We start from the raw sequence: 19,078 nt of genomic DNA, 5'->3' as shown, positions 1-19,078 counted from the left end.
TTTGCTTCAGAGTGGCGATACTGTAATGATCCAAAAGGCTTACAGATCCAGAGTGAAAAGTAGAACGGGCGTGGTCCAGATACAGGAATCCACCGTAAGATGATTGCCAAGAAATTGCTGGTAGATTAAAGTCGCCAATATAGCCAATAGCTGTATTATACGCTTTGAGTCAGTTTTAGGTTTTAACAGAGGTAAAACGCGGAGAGACGGCTAGGGAAAGCATAATGTTCACACTTGAAGGGTTCGAAGCGGCTGAGCTTCCTTTCAAAACCAATTTGGTTCTAGAACAATTTCAAACTACTTACCGAGTAGTTCAGCTGTTCTGATTTCGGTAGAGTTGGTTGAAATAGGGTATAGTTTCTGAGTATGTTGTTTGTGGATTCCCATTTTGAAATAGCTCAGATTAGCACAGAGTAATAGTTTTACTGCTAGGGAACGTTCTTCTGGGATCGTCTCTTCTTCATACAATTCTCATTATTCATACTATATTAATCATGATCAGTCTTAGAAAATGTTTTATGTTTGAGTCCAGTTCTAGATTAGTTTGTTATTAATGTGTTAAAAAAATTGCAGCTCGCGAGAGATTACCAAATATGGGTTCTCTTTTTCATCAATAATAGTTTGAGGGTAAGGGAGCGAGTCGAACGTTGCGATCTGAAAGCGAAATAGAGGCAATTAAAATAGGGAACACAACACCATGACCCAAGCGACTAACCAACGCATGCGGCTCACACTAAACTTGTTCTATTTCTTTCTTCCTCTCATGTACCAATATGAACTGCCTGAGAACAACTGGGAACACGGCCAGATGTTGAACAGGAGGAAAAATAGCGAGAAAGCGTGAGCAAGACAATAAGAATTAAATAAGACATGCATAGGCAAGAGTAAGCAGTCAGACAAGATCACGCCGGTTGGAGACAGCCAATTTATCTAGGAAAGAGTCGTACCAGCAGGAAACAGTAAGTAGGATAAGAATTGCAAAAGGTGTGTGCTTGCATGATCATTTCCTAACTTTCCTTTAATATATAACTTTCTATTACCTATAATCCACATCAGAATCTCATTTCCTTCAATTACTACTCTATCGCTGCACACACATAATATTGATCTCTAATCTTCATATAGTTTCAGCATTATCGACATTATAATTAAAAAGTGAGTTGTACAGTATAAGTACCATGCATAGAGATAAGTTAATGTACCAGAACCTGGACGGACACGAGCCTACCCAGGGGAGGACCCGGATACGACCATCCATGTGCGTCTAGAGTATCGCACGAGCTGACAAGTGCAACGGGAAGGACAGTAGGTGTATAGACTAGGAGGTTAGACCCTAGATAGGCCAACTTAGAATATTAAGGCTCAACTACTACGGGCACATCCTTAGGAGCGATCCAGGCGGAATTTTGAAAACGGCACTCAAGTACAGAATACCGGAACCAAAGAAAATAGGAAGATCGGCATATACCTGGAAAACCTGTATTCGACAGGACGTGGAGAGGAGTAAAATTCCCATTGAAGTATGGCAGGATATAGCACAAGAAAGGAGCAAGTTCAAACAAACCACTAAAAATCGGTATAGTAGCATGGTGGAGACGAATTTTGAGACTAGCAGTGACTCTGACTGGGACCGTGAAACAGAAGACCTAGTTCCTTCAGACTTCTCCGGATTCCGTGATGAGGACCCCATCATGAGAGAAACCTATTCTGGCAAAGAAGTCGGTCCGAGTCACCCAAAAGGACAATTCAATCTGAACATTGCATTAGGTCCTAAGTAACATTGACAGATTCTCTTCATTGATTTTCTCTTTCGTTAACAACTTTGTCATATTAGAAGATAGATAATAGCTTCTTTCATCGATCTGTGTGCTGAAAATAGCTGGGAACGTCTTAAAATGGCCGTGAGGATGCAAAGAGAGAGTCGACGAAGAGAATTTGTCAATGTTACTTAGGACCTAATGCAATGTTCAGCTTGAATTGTTACCTTACCGGTGACAGAGAGTCACGTGACTCGCAGAATAAGGGGGACTATTTTGGTCAGTAATAACACATAATAAGGGGCCAAAGCGATATAAGCGCCATTCAAAATTAAACGCAATAGTAGAACAGATGGAAATGTGTGCTGCGAGATAGAATAGGAACGATTATTTTTATTTCTTAATTTTATGATCCCTGTATCATTTTTCTCTAACATCCGATATACAAAGGCATGCCTATAATTAATTCTCCACATTTATTTATCAGACTCCCGCTTACTGGCAGTCCTCCAAAGATTAAGCACGGTGTTGATTCCTGTGAAAGCAGTCCGTCCATTGATGTAATGTTACAAAGGGAGTTCCAATTTTAATCGTATACAAACATCTGACATCGATGTCCATCACGCCAAAACAACACAGCACCATCTATGCTCTGATGGGTACAACTATCTACGTAAATGGTGCGGCGTTACTTTACCTGTTTTAAGCGGCGCCGTGTTTATTCGCATGAGAGCATCGATGCTACCACACCAAGACATGGTCATGCCGCGGTTATTCGCGAGAACTAACACACCGCAAAACCCGATCTTCAGTTTTCGGTCGGTCGCCTTAGTGTTGAGACGTAATTTACGCATTTATGAATGGTACCTACTGGAGTACTCCCGGGATAAATAACATAATGGATGGATACAAAAAAGGAGAGAAAAGAACTATTAAATTCTATCACAAAATAGTTTTTTGTATAAAAGTTTAGTTGCAGCATTCCGGGATATAGTGAACGCGAAGAAATCCAAAATAATAGTATCGCAATAGCGGTGTGTAAACATAAAATCGATATTTTCGGATCCCTTAGCGGATTGCTGGGAAGTGTGCAAATTAAGGCGAAGAGAGGAGCCAGAAAGGATTGGATATGGATTTTTGCGTGCAAATCTAGATGGTGGTTTGATACCATTGTATTGGTCTCTGGAATATACCTTTCGGAATCGAGAAACTAATAAAAGAAAAAAAGGAATTTCATAACATAGATGCGCGCATCTTCCACTCTAGGAGAAGCTGTGGAAGTTGTGTAGTTGTTGGATGACGATAATACACATTTAGTAGCGCTTTGGAAAAGAAGCAGAACAAACATCGCAGTGTATCGTACAAGTGTTTGAAATTTAAATTGATAGAAATAGTCTGCAGAAGTGGTCTAATTTGTATTGTATGTATATAAATAAATATAGCAAGCGAAGTTGAGATAAGCAACTAGCAAGCAAAAATTGTATTTAGTGTTTGTGTAGAGCATACCGGGTGTTTGCGTTTACCTTTTCGCCTGGCATGATGTTGTATAAAGAAGAAATCATTTTCACGGAGTAAATATTCTGAGCTGCTAGCATTGGGATAAAACGAAGAAAAGCAACAGCACTAGCAGTGATGAAATGATTCATATGTAAGAAGAAACAAGCAGGGAAAAAGTTTTCGTGTGTTTCGAAGAATCGCTATTTATGGTATTCGTACATGCAAGCACTTGTCGGGAAATAAGTGAATAATAATTAGAGAAGGAAGGAATTCAAATTAGGCAATATCACCTCCAGTGAGTGCAAAGTGTAATCCAAGCAACAATGATGATGATAATTAGCAAAACGAATCGAAAAAAGTGATTCTCTGCTTTCGCCTAGATAAGTGATAAAGAAGAAACAAAGATCAATAGTAGAATACCATCACTTTCTCTCCAATGAGCCAAGCCTGTCGCGAACGCGGAAAACATCGCCACCAAATCTTCTGGTAGAGAAATTCCAAATGGTCAAACATTTTTATGGCGCTGTTATTATTTCGATTCTGCCTTGTGTTTGCGATAGGATTACTCTTGCTGAATGGATTCGCAATACTACCAGGTAAGGAACGAGCCAAAATTTCCTCTTTTTTTATCCTTACTCATAGCACATATCCTGCCTCGGTGCGGCACTGCTCTGTATCGATCCTTCGTCGGATGTTACCCGGAGGGAAAAAAGCCTCGCGTATTAGAGTGTATTTGAAGTTTAAGGTCAACAGCATAATACCAACCAAAGTAATGATGGTGGTGGTGGTCGTGGTGGCAGTGATGCAATGTGGTGACAGAAGTGTAAAACAAGAACTGCTTCTCTGTAGCTACTTGAAGCTCTATTGGAGTCTCTTTGTCCAGGTTCATGTTAAGCTCATGTTATGCTTTTCCCTCTTCCCTGTTGTAAAAAAAATACAAATTCTATTTGTTTTCATCCGTGTTTTCCTTGTCAAAACAATCAAAATGGCGTACAAAACGTGCGAGAGCGAGGTTGAAGGATATATGTAGAGCGAATGCGCCACACAGTGTGTTAGAGAAATGACTCTATATATGTATTAAGGTATAGTGTTGTTTGTTATCCACCACCAGGCAGGGAGAGATCATTTCGGTGTCGGACAGAATGTGGAACAAGGAAACTGAAAGCAAAGGAGAGCAATAATGATATACACAATATTGCGGATGTAGTTGTGTAAAACCTATTCCAATGGGATAGATTTATACAATTCTGCTAGAGAAGAGCGTGATTATCTATTCAGCGTATACGCTAAGTCGAGCATTTTAAGATGTCTCTCCATCAATGCTACTATAATCTTATCACAAATGAAACGTGCAATTTTCTTTCTTTTGTGACAAAGCACTGCAGGATTTAGTTTTACATAAATAGAAAAAAAGGAATGACAATTTGTTTGTAGGTCCAGATCAGTATCCAAATTAAATTGATTTTCAATCGAAAGCTCCCTAGGTCAATGCACTTTTTGGCAATACGTCAGGAGGTTAATTTCCAATACGGGTACTATATCTAAATGATTATAAATGTCGCGTTGTAGAATCTGGCTTTCACACTCAATCAATCTTAAATTACGGCATATTTTCTTTAAAAATCGATTAAATCGAAATTATGCAATGCAAGGATATACATATGTTTTAAAGCAAACTTCCTTTATCAATTTATCTAACAAACCGAAATATGATCTCTAATCACAACTAATGTTACACGGGACACCGAAAACTTTTAGTTTTCTCTTCTTGACAATCGTTTTGTGTGCTAATGTCATGAGTGAACTTTTGCGGTACCATCAGAGTACCAATTTCCGCTCATTTAAGGCAATGGTTAAAAAATCGCAGGAAAAGCCCAACATTGTATTTGGTTTTTGTTTTTCTCATCATTCGTTAGGGAAAATAGAAAACACACTTTTATGCAGCAACACAAAATTGAAAAACTAAATGCAGTCACATGTACCAATTACCACTCATGTTTTGATGATGTCTAGAGTAACATTTGAAATGGGCCTATGTCCAAAACGTAAACAAACTAGAAAATGAATTTTAAATTTTTTCGCCACTATTCAATTCATATTTAAGAAAATTGAAGTTTTTTAGGCATTTATATAGTTCACAATAACAATAGTAACTGTATCTCAGTATACAACATCTAAAATATGCGAAAAGCTTTCAAAAATATGTGAAAATCAATATTAATTTAATTTCATAAATTAATAAGCCTTTTTGTGAATCTTTCAATGGATAGGCCCTTTTTGTTAAGCTGTTGTGCTTGTCATCAGTACGCCCTTCGCCAAGCCTTTTCGCAACGTCGAATAAATTCAAAACAAATTATTGGCCCTGCCTCAAGCAGTAAGGCCAACCGGTGGAAACTAACGATTTTAAATTGGCTCACTACTTGACTAGCCTATTGGTCACAAGAAAATCGTTTAACGTACCCCATTATAGTCGAAATTCTAGTACAGCATTATGATTGTTTTGATTCGCTATGAAAGTTTGACAGATAAAATGAGGGGTTCGTGGATTTTCCTATGTTTCGAGGGGTGCATCGATTAGCTTGGGACCGAAGAGAGTACCAGAGCAGAGCCAAAAAGTTGAGCACGTTTCTTAGGGACCTTCTAGTCTTAGAGTTACCTCTATGGTAAGGCCTAGCTGAGAGGGAGAAGCAGATAGCACACACGGAATTTATTTTATAGCTTGTTCTTCTTGTCATGCAAATTTGTGCCATTGAAAATAAATAAAAACAGGCGTAGCAAAATAGCGTGTTTTGCTTTGAGCGTGTAGTGCTTGTTTGAGATTGTTCAGTGTGCAGTGAGAAACCATACTCTTCCGTTTGGTATTTTATTATGTCACTCGATTTTTTGACAAAACCTTGGTTAATGGTATCTTTCATTATTAATTTGTGTTTATTTTTAATGAATTCCCGGTGTCCCATTAAATAAAATAGCTGGAAACGAAAGTTTTCATAAATTACTTTACGCAAGATTTCAATACTGCAATATAATATAAAAATAAAATATATTCAAAATTCGTTCTACATCACATCTAAACCGTATATTTCGAACGTTTACATTACTTATTATTCTTCGCTTTAGCCTTATACTTCTTTGAAGCCGTGGTTTTTAACACAAATGCATAACAGAAGCCACAAATGTTGACTTTATTATATGTAACGCTCGGGTTATCAACAAGACATTTCACGCATAAGTTTTTGTATTAGGCAGTACATGGCAGAACAGGAAACCCAAATTGATATGAAAATACCTACTTTGTGAATTTAAATTCTGTTTCCTCAACAATTGTGCGTGCTTCAAAAATCTAACTAAACGTATGGATTTAGGAAGGTCTATTCAACAAAATTCAAGCCTAATATTCAAAGGAAGGAGCCAAAATCAATCTTGATAAAAATACGTGCTTTTGTCAATTTAAACCTGGCTTTGTGTATGCTTGAAAAAATAATCATTACGTTCAAACGTAATTTTAATCAAATTCAGCAAGGTCCATTCTATAAAATCCAAGCATAACTTTCAAAGGACGGTATCAATATCAAACTTAGCTGAAAAGGAAACCCAAATTTATAAAAAAAAAATATACTTTTCGAAATTCAAAACCCGGTTCAACCTTCACGTATGGATTCAGCAAGGTTCATTCTATAAAATACAAGCCTTTTTTCAAAGGTATGAGCTGAAATTCAGTTCGGCAGAACAGAAAAATCAAATTTCTATGTAAATGTTCGTCCTTCACGCATGGATTAAGCAAGTTCCATTCTATAAAGTCCAAGCACAAATTTCAAACGATAGAACCGAAATCCAACCTGGCTCCGAAAAATCTACCATCACGTATGAACTCACAAATGTCTATTCTATAAAATCCACGCTCGCTTTTCAAAGGACGGAGCCAAAATCCAACTTGGCTGATCAAGGAATCAAAATTTCCATAAAAATTCGTACTGTTGTTGATGTAAACCCAGTTTTCTCAACAATTGTGCTTGCTTAAAAAAATCTACCATCAGGTATGAACTCACAACTGACCATGTACCGAACAGTGAATTATAGCGAAGACATCATACCAACAAGACTGGAAACTTTGCCGGAATCCTAGCGACAGATACAGTAGCGCTGCACTTGGTTGAAGGTGGAAGCATCGCATAGAAATAGGAACAAATACACAAACCTTTATTCTGAGGTTGTAATCCTTGCTATCAAATTCGTTCGAAGCGTTTACCTTTGAGTAGCAGATGACGCGATTGTTCCTAACTCATAGCGGTCGTATGAGAAAATGGAAGAGTTGCCAGTCTTCTTGATATGTTGTCTTCGGAAAACCCTAAAAATGAAATAGTTTTGGGCCAAACCCATTTATCGTGCACGTTCTTTGCTGAGTATGGATTAATGGGCACACCGGTTTTTGCTTGGAAACTTCATGTTACTAGCTGGTAAAACAGCAATAAAATGAAGGTAGCATGATTTTTACTCCTCCTGACCCAGGAACCTACCGGAATAAATTCGGCTGCACGGTTCCAAATTTTTAACGAAACATGGATTTTCTTAAAGCAACTGGTAGAAAATAATTTTAGGTAGTGTTTGAAATCTAATACTGCTTCTTGATTCTAAATTCGTTCTACGTAGAAAAAGGGGATTCGCTAGGAGCGCTTCTTTTGTTTTGAGAACAGTGAGCATAAATATTCATACAATGCGCTCTAACAGGATTTATGTTGTAGCTAATGAACTAGCGCATCGGAACGCTATTATTGATTTGTGCACGGTTAAATCATTGATATCTTTTCTGATCGATATAACGTAAATGGGCGATTACGACGAAGTAGTGCTCTACCCTATTAAAACGATTAAATGCTCCTTGAAAATATGCTCTTTTATTGCGTACCTAGTCGGATTTATTGGCCTATCCGTGTTTTTAGGCAGAGGAACGGAGCGATGGGCAAGCTTCTAAAAGAAGACTAAAGAGAAAGCTTCTAAAAAATAAACTACAAGGCGCTTTTTTAAAAACTCATTCTAGACGCTTCCCCGTTGCTCCGCTCTTCTAATTAAAAAAAAAACACGGGCTGAATTAGAAAAATTCACAAGGAAAATCACCTTACCCAAAAATAATCAAAATTAGATTTGTTGCGATTGGTATTTATTTTCAAACAATCCTCAATTTTTAACGTGTTTCAGTAGTATTGGGGGTTTTATGCTATTTTCAGGTTCTTATTTTGACTGTTTATGTCCATTTTGGTCTATTCTTTGAACGATTTAAGATTTTTTTTAAATACAGTCAACACGATGTCCACTAACTTGATATCGAGTTACCGTAATGCACCGAATACCGGGCGGTTCTTTAATCCGCACATTTCATCATCGTTAGAGTATGCACAAAGGGGCTGTTCATAAACCATATAGACAATTTAGGGAGTTAGCGAGTGTGTACGGACCATACAAATTTCCTTAAATTTGTAATGGACGGTTGTCTACATGGGGGGAAGTAGGTGGTCTAAAACTTCTCAGAATCGGTCTACGTAGCTTATGAATAGCCCCTAAAGCGAAGTCGTTCGTAACCCTACTTTATTTTGTCACAAATGTTTAAATTTTGTCGAAATGTGCCGACTAAAAGTAAATTCGTACGCACAAAAACCCCTGTAATTCGTGCTTCAATAAGTTTAAAAAGTCCATTAATTGCTTTACAGTACTTTTATTAAAACTTCACAGTTACAGCATTAGATGGTTACATTTCTCCAGTTCGAACGAAATTCGAACCTTCCTCTTGATGGAGCCCATCAGCGCCCGCACAGTGGAAACGGACACGGAATCAGCGCGTTTCTTCAATTTTGCCCGCATTTGCTGGATGTCCTTGACTGCCCCGCCGCTTCATCGAAGTCGCAGCTTTGCCGGGTTTGGCTGTAACGTCTTGCTGCACAGATCCCTGGTTCCAGTTTTTTCGTAAGTCCGCTGATTTCTTTCCACACTCAGGGTTTCCTTGTAGGTTTTGAGCACTCGACTAACTCTTGATTTCGGCATCTTCAGCAATTTAGCCAGCTTGGAACCGGACCACTCCGGATTTTCTAGGTGTTTGTGCACAATATCCATTTGACGTTATTTCTGAACGCGGTCGACTACTTTGATCAACTTTGCACCAGTTGTTCTCTATAGAAGTGTAAACAAACCACTGTCAAAGATTTTCGATGCTCAGCATTAGAGGCGTGCTAGCGGCGCGCGAGGGGCGTACCAATTTACTTTTAGTCAGCCTTTATGACCACGGATTGAAAGTCGATTTTCCAAGCGGTATGTATATCCTTCTTTGTAGGAAGGGTAAAACAAATTTCTTTCTTTATGGAAATTCAACTAGTAGGAATCGGATATATTTTTGACTCCCTCCGAACTCAGATTTCCAAAAATAGTTCCAACTCTAATCTAAATTAGCAGCCATGGCGGCACAGTTGGCGGTCTCGTTGCACATTTCTACAAACAGTTTGGTTTACTTATGAAAATGTTAAACTGTAAAAAGGAATACATATCATTAAATGCTATGCTAATTGAGTCCGATGTCAACCAAACATTCAGATAGTCTATTGGGCTTCTTGAAGCATACCTCCACTAGTGCTCAGGCCCATGACCGATATAAATTTCAACAATACATATTTTGAGGTGACGGATCAACGTCACATTTCAAAATGCAACCACCTTCTTCTACTGCCACATGTCTGCACCTTTGTGGACCATATGTTAGGCCTTTCCTCTCGTTAAGTCAAACGACGGCCAACATGATTGATACCCACGCCGCCAACGATTCCAAATCTTAAGCCTTGAATAATTACCAACAGTCGCCCAGGTCGATTGGTTAAGCTCGAGAGAGAAAAATAAAAAGCTTTCGAAACTGCTACCACAGGCCCTTTTTTCACCACCCACTCATAGGGGCACACTATGTTCGACTCTTCTAACAGGAAACCCAACGGCTACAAAGTTAAGCCTGATGAAAATAAGTGGGTCAAGCTTTTTTTCAAATGTGACGTACGTAGGTGTGCAGCACATTGCCCAAGCGGAGAACATTAGTTTACTATACGCAACTTACCGGAGCAACCCTCACACACTTCCGCGGAAAAAGGCACCATTATGCGTCTATCAAGCCCGATGTTTATGTCGTACATACCGGTCTAATTGATGCCTCCGGTCTCCTGAGGTAATGATAAAGTGAATGATGAAATACGAAGCACTTTCATCAGATTCATCGCATAAATAGCTTCGATACTTATCACCCGACAACATCGCACCTCAATCGTTGAACAACTGTGTTACCACGTGCTCGCCACCGTCGTCGTGCGTATTATTGTTGTAAACATATAAAATGGGTATATTTTCATTAGCATCCGTCCGTTTGTCCGCGTCATGCGGCCCACTTGGAAAGAGCTTGCTGAGAGGAAGGTGGTACCAGGTCAGGGTACGCTCGACGAGACTTCAATCGCATCTCAATATGAAGTGGCTTCACATAGATTTATTGGCTTTTATTACACTCCGTTCCCTTAAAGGTGAAAGGGACCGAGTGGGCGGCCTGCATGCTGACTGACTAAGTCGAATGGTATGGCTCCATTTCCCGCTGGTGCACACTCATCAAGTCGAACCCAAGCCCAAAACCAGGCAGCGGAAAAGGCTCGCTTTCTTTCAGCTTTCGGCCCACGCCTCGGTATCATCTGTTAACGCTTAACGACTAATCGTTATCATATTTAAGGATTTTATTTTACTTTAAAGCAATTGGAAGGGTTTCCGTTTGGGTGGTCGTGTATTTTTTGGAATTGTCATAACTAAAAAAAAACAGATAAACAAAGACGGACGGGGTTTTGTTTCGTTTATTGTGCCTATGGCGCCGTGTTTTTGAATAAGGTTGTCTTCGCACGTACCTACATCTAAGTAATGATCCACTTGAAACTGTTTTGACATTGTTTTGTACCATTTTGGAAGACACACAACAGCAGGCGAACAAATGCAAATGCGACCTATGTTTTGGTCTATGAATCGCAATTTTGATCAGATAAAATAATAATCTCAAGCAAAATATGTTCCCAGCTGAAGACACCTAGTTTGGCAGAAGTAGATGTTAGTTGCTTTTAAGGACATACTGGACAGAGTCAAATGTCTGTGCGAAAATGTTACTGCGCAAATATTTTATAAAGCGGTGCAAAATGCGCGATAAACTGCACACACAAAACAATTCGACGCAAACACAAGCGTTTTATCAAATAAGGTATTGGCCAAAGTAGGCTATCACATTCTTCTTGAACCAACACGCTCGTGTGACACATAAAACTACATCAGAATTCAAAAATAATATCATTGGTGGCCGTATTAAGTACTCAGGACCACGTTGGTCAGATCCGGACATGTTCCGGATACCTCCGGAGAAGTGAAACTTGAACCAACATCCTCATATGACACATCAAACTACATTAAAATCAAAAAACAAAATTAAGAACGTTGGTGGCCATATTAAGTATTCAGACCACGCTGACCAGACATGTTCCGGGTGCTCCCGGGGACTTTCATAAATTTTCCGAAATTTTCCTGAGGTCAATGAAACTTCTCTAGAGTTCTCGGAAATTCTCTTCAGAACTACTCTGAAGGTCTAATCAGAACTACTCTGAAGGTCTCATCAGAACTACCCTGAAGTTCTTCTCAGACTTACTTTGGAACTCTCCACAGAAATACTGTGAAGTTCTCCTCAGAACTACGCTGAAATTTTTCTCGGAATTACTTTGAAGTTCTCCTCAGAATAACTTTGAACTTTCCTTAAAACTACTCTGAAGTTCTCCTCAGAATTCCTTTGGACTTCTCCTCAGAAGTACTTTAAAGTTCTCCTCAGAACTACTCTACTGAAATGTACGAAGTTGCCTGAATATTCTCTTGAAGATCTTTGAACTTTCCCCATAGTAGAAACTTCCCTAAAAATATCTTTACCCCCCAGAAGTTCTTTAAACTTCTCAATAAATTAGAGTTCTCTAGACTTTCCTAAAATTAACGGAACTTTCTTTAAGCTCCCACAGTTTTCCTGATATTCATAACTCTTCTCCGAAGCTCTCGATATTTTCGCACGGTTCATGGTACTTTGGTGATTCCACGCAGTTCCCGTCGATCAACAAGCTTGCCCGCAAAAAGTATACTCAACTGAGGATCGTGTTCTCCTTCCCGGACACCAGAATTGGACTCAATCTGATTGAACAAATTATTTTGATCTAATACTTATTGCTGTGTTTCGAGGTCCGACTAAACAGAACCAGACTGATTCACGATGGCTGAAATAATTAAGATAGTAAACCCGAGTAGCACAATTTCATCACAATAAGTTACAGCAACTTGTTTATGACTGAAATAAGTCGTATATGAGTTTCTACAATTGATTTGTGACAAGTGTGCTACTCGGGAAGTAACATTGTTTACCTTGATTCTATTATAAATAATTGTTAATACTTACCAGCAAAACCATACGAAAATCAGTAACTCAAACTCAAAACTGCAGTCAAAATAACCCCGCTTACGTGGTTTGTTTACGTACAGCATGCAGAAGAGGAAAACTAACTAGATTTTGCGCTTATTAATTGTGGGTAGGAATGCATGATTTTAGTACATTGCTTTGTCGCTATGCCGCTGGCATTGTGTTCAGCCCTTTAGAGTGTAAAAATGCTTCTTTTTATTCGATTAGAGACCGGTTTTGGAAACCCTCCTGAATTGTCCTCCAAACATTATCGACCATAGAGTAGTTCCACATCAAATGACGAATCGGAAAAACTCGACCTTCTCCGATTTGCATGAAACTTTGCATAATTGTTTGTTATGGACAATGATTCACATTTTTGCTAAAATTCGGCCATTTTGGATCATGTAACAGTTTCAAAATGGTGTCCTTGAAATTAAAAAAAAATGTAGCATGGTTTTCTGGTAGATTTGATTGGTTGAGGGGTATTATTGGATTTGATGGAAAGTTTGGGATAAGTTTAATAGGACTTATCTAAGGTCGGGAAGATCTATTGAGATGGCTGGGAGGGGATTATCGTGCAAAAGAAGGGATCTTTAAAAACGAAGCGATTCGATCTCTTGTAGGTGTCGGTTGATTGCAAGTGACTTACATTTCAACGCTGGTAATTGCAGCTTCATGCCTCCATATGCCTTGCTGCGCGCCAGCTTCATCATTGAGACACGGGTGACAGTCCCTCTCCTGAGAAACTCCTAACGGTGGAAGTAGTCAGCATGTATAGTGGGTCCCACCTGGTCTATACAAAGTGTGGAGATCTAGCCCTGACGTATGTGTTGGTAGAGGGAAAAATGTAAACTTTGCGGGAGACGATGTTGACTACGTCATAACACTCCAAAGCAATTTTGCGAAATAAGAAGTAAAACAAATCCTAGCTTTTTTGCATGATGATTTTGCTTGATTGTATTCTTTTCTGAAGTCGCCGGGAAATGTCAGCAGCCGATTCGTTTTTTTTTTTTTGATAACTCCTTACTTGGAAACAGGCAAAAACTCACAAATAGGCTGCTTTTTCATGGTATACAGTGTGATACTTCAATAAGCAATAAACGCAGCATTTTGTGGCAGTCCATTCCTAAATTTCCTATGCTAGCGCCGATTGAGACAAACTATATGACGTCACTACAAGGGTGATTGAGTGAACGAAAGAAACGAATTGAGCAAAGCGGAATGAAAGCCGAGTGGAAAACGAAGTGCTCCAATACATTCAGGCCTACAATTCCACACCTTGTATAGACCAAGTTGAGTGGGTTCCCTTGCCGTAAAGAGCGTTGGATTTCGAACGGACGAGAAAGATGCCCATTGATCAACAGCTAGCAATTCGCGAGAGTAGAGCGATGAGATCCTGGTTGAAGCCGAGCGAGCGCATGGTCTCGAAGAAAAAAGAGTGCCGGACCCGATCGAATGCGTGATCGAGATATCAAAGCTGATTAGCTTCCCGGCACGGCGATGGTGGCGAAGATTTGCTACACGCTCCTTGAGAGCAAGAGTGGCTTGAAAGATATTGCGCTCTGAGTTCGACCATTTCTTCCAGTCACTCAAGACGTGGTGCTTTCTCATCACTTGCTCGAGCCTGGTTCTGCGGATGCGCGAGAAGAGCTTGTAGTCGGCACCGCCTCTCTTCTTAAACAGCACGATGATGCCTTCGATAAACGCTGGAGGAAGATTACCGCTGAGTGCGTCATTCAGCAACATATCCAACTCTCGGTGGATGACGTCCATGCGGTGGTAGAACGATCTCGGAATACCATCGCAGCCGGGGGACTTTCGTGGTGCGCTCGCTGTTATTGCAGACCAGATTCCTGCCGTTGCACAGTGGCGGCACTGCGAACAAAAGTCGGACGAAACCTAAAATGTCAATGAAACTGGCTGAAAATGACATATTATGTTAATTTTTGGGTGCTGAGTTCATTTTTGAAGTCAACAACCATAAAAATGCAAACTAATCCCCCTAAAGTGCGAAATAATCTTTCGGATCAGAATAAATTTAATGACTGATAATTTATTGAGTTATTTCAACACATGATATTTTTAAGTTCATTTTATCTTGTCATCGAATCCGGTAATAATTTAAATAATCAAATATAGGGGCCGTTTAAACATTACGTAAAGGGAAACATTTCAGTTTCCATAGGGAAGATACACAAATGACGTTGCATATTTTTGATCAATTTTAGGTCCCCCCTCCCCCCTCGTAGCGTATTTTTCCATACCTAATACACGGCTGGTCACAACTTCTGAAACCCCCTCCCCTCTAAAATGCTACGTCATTTGTGGATCGTCCCATACCAAATTAAATGTTTCGCGTTACACGATATTTGGACTTTGTTTCCATATTCAATATAAACTAAAATTTACATTCTTTCAGATGTTTTACTCGGGTATTCAGTATGACACTGAAATATTTCATAAGAAAGTACTGTGCTGCTCTTATGTAAAATGCGGATGTTCCTAGAAGCTTGTTCAAACGTCAACCGAATACCAGAGTAGTTTAAAAAGTTTAAATGTGTTGACTTTGATACTGGAAGTTTCCGGTGAACTTTATCCGGCAGGAATTGAAAAAAAAAATAGTAAAACAAGCAGTCGTAAAATGTGTTCTAAACCAAAAGGTAATTGATCTTATATTGAAAAAATGTATTATTTACATTTAATGATTGTTTTTTATTAAATTAGAAATGTTCTTAAAAAGAAAAAACATACTGGAAGCGGTCTATGCTATACCGGATTCGGAAGAAAAGCGTACTGCAATTACTAACTACATTGCAACATATGCTGGAAATATTGATGAAGAATGTAAGGAACATATTTCAATCTTCTATCGAGAGTTCTTGCGTCGATGGAACAACGCAAAACGGATGAAGGAACGCTTCTTAAAAGCAAACGCTGAATGGCTCGAAGATTTTCTTGTGCTTTCTGGACCTAGCTCATCAACATCAGAGGAAGGTAGAAATAAAGGTGGTCGTCCTTCAAAGGAGTTTGACGATAACTGCAACCGAGTCAAGCGTCGCAAAACTGAAGATTTGCGGCGAACATGTAGCTCTAGTAGGTTCATTTTACTCCACCATCATTATATTAATATTTGAAGATATCTATTTCATACTTTTCATAGGTGAGTTGCGGTTTGCTACGGAAGTCGTTTTGCGGTCTGAAGGTCAGAGGGACATTGCAAACATTCTGAAGACTGGTGTCACTTCACAAACGTTGTCTGATGAACAAGCATTAGCTATTTTTATCGATGCAAAGTTATCAAAGCGTAGCTATAATATCGTGAGAGAACCAGCGAAAAACATCTACCCATCGTATGACAAAATCACTGCCGCTAAAAAGAAGTGTTATCCTTCGAACCAATATTTCAATTCTTCAGAAGTACATTGCGAAATTGAATTGCAAGAGCTTCTGAACCACACTACATCAAGATTAATCAATCTTGTAGAGTCAGACTATATGAATTGGAGTCATAAAGATTTACGTCTTATCCTAAAATGGGGAATGGATGGTACAACTTTAACTGAGTACAATCAAAAATTTGAAAAAGCTGGTAGCTCAGACGCTAATGTTATCTTGACATCTCTTGTTCCATTGAAATTGGTTGAAGGGGTAAATGTAATTTGGGAAAACTGTTATCCATCGTCAACCCGATACTGTCGACCAGTTTCAATGCAATTAGCTAAGGAAACTAGTGACACAACCCGTCAAGAATATGATCGGATGAATACCGAAATCGCAAAGTTGCACCCGTTTGTTTTAACAATTAACGACACAGAATTCAGTGTCACATTCGAGCTTATCATGAGTATGGTAGATGGTAAAACCATCAATGCCGTAACACACACAACATCCGCCCAAAGATGCTACTTGTGTAAATCAACGTCAGCGGAATTCAACGAAATTGACAAAATGTTGAAAAAGCCTGTTACTCAATTCTTAGATCTGGGTCTAAGCAGTCTACATTGCTGGATAAGATGTTTTGAGTGCCTGTTGCATATCGCTTATCGGCTCAGTTTCTGCAAATGGGTGAAAACTTCTCATATCGAACAATTCAACCGTGCCAAAAAGCGCATACAAGATGAATTCTTCAATAGACTGGGTTTACACATCGACAAACCGCGTTCAGGATTTGGCACCAGCAACAATGGTAATACGGCTAGACGATTCTTCGCCAATGCACAAGTATCTTCGGAGATTACAGGAATTGATTTGGATTTGATACTGCGATTTCGGACTTTACTAACAGCGATTTCTAGTGGTGAGAGCATTGATGTTTCAAAATTCAAGTCATACGCGACGGAAACAGCTCACCACTACGTAAAACTGTATAGTTGGTATCACATGCCAACAACAGTTCATAAATTACTGATTCATGGAAGTGAAATTATCGACCAATCTTCAATTCCAATCGGTATGCTCTCTGAAGAGGCCCAAGAAAGCATGAACAAGGAGATTCGTCGAATGCGTGAAAGCCATTCTTGGAAAGGATCCCGTGAACGGACAATAATTGACATCTTTCATGGATTGTTGGTTGCATCAGATCCAGTTGTATCCAGTTTCCGACACAACAAGCCGAAACCGAAAAGTGATTTCCCAAAGGAAGTGCAAGATTTGTTGATCTTTGATGAAGATGACGATTAAGTAGTAAGGATAATGCTAGTGTTATAAAAGACTAAGAGTGAAAGTAGTATTTTTAAGACACCATTATTTTTCTTAATAAAATTAGCTTAACTGAAACCAAAATGAACCACTTTTGAAAAAAAAATCGATAAAAAACATATAAACTGAATGGATACCCTTCCCAATCCTTTTGTAACATGTCTATTTACTTCTGAATTTCTAATCACCATGGTCCTCCATACCGGTCATTTTATATTAACTCTCGTATGTCCAAATTTTTTATTTGATTCTATATAATTTCTTTCGATAGGCCTTCATGAAAATATGAACAATTGACATATTTTTTTTGATCTAGATCAATTCGGCTGGTCTAGAGCAGTTTTCGTAAAAAAAGATTTGTTTTTTTTAATTTCTTGCATACTATAGCACAGGTTTTCACCAAATTTTGCCAGTTGCGTCTAGAATTAATGAGCGAATTCTGGTAAATTAAAATTTACTTTTTACAGACAAAATCTGAAAAATAATAATTTTTCAGAAAATCATCGAATATTTGTTTTCATCATAACTTAGCAGAAAGGTTTTGCATCGGATTATCTTGAAATGTTCATGGAAATGATAGATAAACAATGTATCTTTCTAACCATGTGCACACCATTTGGTAGAAAATTCAATATGTTTGGTCCCAGCAGTTTAAGCGTACCTTGCCAAAAAGCAGGCTTGGGTGTTACAGGGTTAAAATATGTTTTTAACCCCTTGGGGCAACTAGGGGCAAGTCGGGATGCATAAATTCAAAAAGTTGAGGAAATTTCCTATAGAATGTATATCATGTGACCTTTTCGGACTGTTTCAGAAGATTGTACAGTACGAATTTGCAAAAAAAATAAGGTTTCATCATACCACTAACCATACATTATCAACATTTTCCATAGTTTAGAGTAATCTAAACGGATGGGTTTGAATGGAACAATAAGTTTATCCATCAAACTTCAAAATGAAACTTGTTGTGCTCAAATCGGTTTAAAATTGGAAGAGTAACAGCCATTTGAAGTGAGCCTTAAAAATGTAGTTTTTGAACCAAAAATCATTAAAATTTGTTGACACCGCAGCCTTCAAAGTGCTGTCAAAATTCAAAATAACATCCAATAGTCATGAAACTTTGCGACAACGTTATTCAAAGTGTAAGAAAGCTTGGAAAATTATAAAATACTCAAAATAACAAAAAAAAAAATTTTGGGTTTCGTCCGGCCTCCGGCCACTGTGCGTTGTGATGTCGTCCGTGCAGGCTTTATTCGTTGGGTCCCGGCATCGATCGCTTAATGCTCAGTTACCGTTTCGTCTTGCTCTGTCTGTAGCTGCTTGATGACGGTTCTCTTCCTTCGTCTCTCCCCCAACTGGAACAACATGGCTTCTCCTGCCAAGTGCATTTCATTCATTCGCATTAACGTTGATGCCGTAGAGAAGCTACTGATCACTGTGGAATTAATCGAAGACGGCTCAAGATTTCCACTTGAAAAAGCTTTTGATCTTAGGCTTAGCGAACAAAATTCATTGTTCGATCCGCAGGCCATAGTTTATGCTCTGCCGGGTCTAAATATTGCCTCTGGTCTTGGAACTCCGCCACGTTCTCGTCAGTCAGAAGATAGGCCGAAGAGACCAAGAACCACGGCCATGCTCCTTATCAAGATGG

General features: G+C 38.9%; 1 protein-coding gene across 2 annotated transcripts in view; it reads left to right on the top strand.

The window, feature by feature from the left end:
- The first annotated feature begins 2,408 nt into the window (after window positions 1-2,408).
- plum overlaps window positions 2,409-19,078 on the top strand; it is a 121,523-nt gene continuing 104,853 nt past the window's right edge. The window contains exon 1 of one of the 2 annotated variants that reach the window (XM_065220912.1): window positions 2,409-3,850. In XM_065220912.1, the coding sequence (XP_065076984.1) occupies window positions 3,772-3,850 (79 nt within the window). In that variant the 5' untranslated portion in view covers window positions 2,409-3,771. The remainder of the gene's footprint in view (window positions 3,851-19,078) is intronic. The other variant, XM_065220913.1, reaches the window with a different exon arrangement.

The sequence above is a fragment of the Ochlerotatus camptorhynchus genome, unplaced genomic scaffold, assembly GCF_037179485.1.
Source record: "Ochlerotatus camptorhynchus isolate MF236.1 unplaced genomic scaffold, CSIRO-AGI_Acam_v1.1 ptg000136l, whole genome shotgun sequence".
In the NCBI taxonomy this organism is placed as follows: domain Eukaryota; kingdom Metazoa; phylum Arthropoda; class Insecta; order Diptera; family Culicidae; genus Ochlerotatus; species Ochlerotatus camptorhynchus.
Note: the sequence above shows the minus strand (reverse complement) of the source record. Positions and strands in the feature narration are given on the sequence as shown.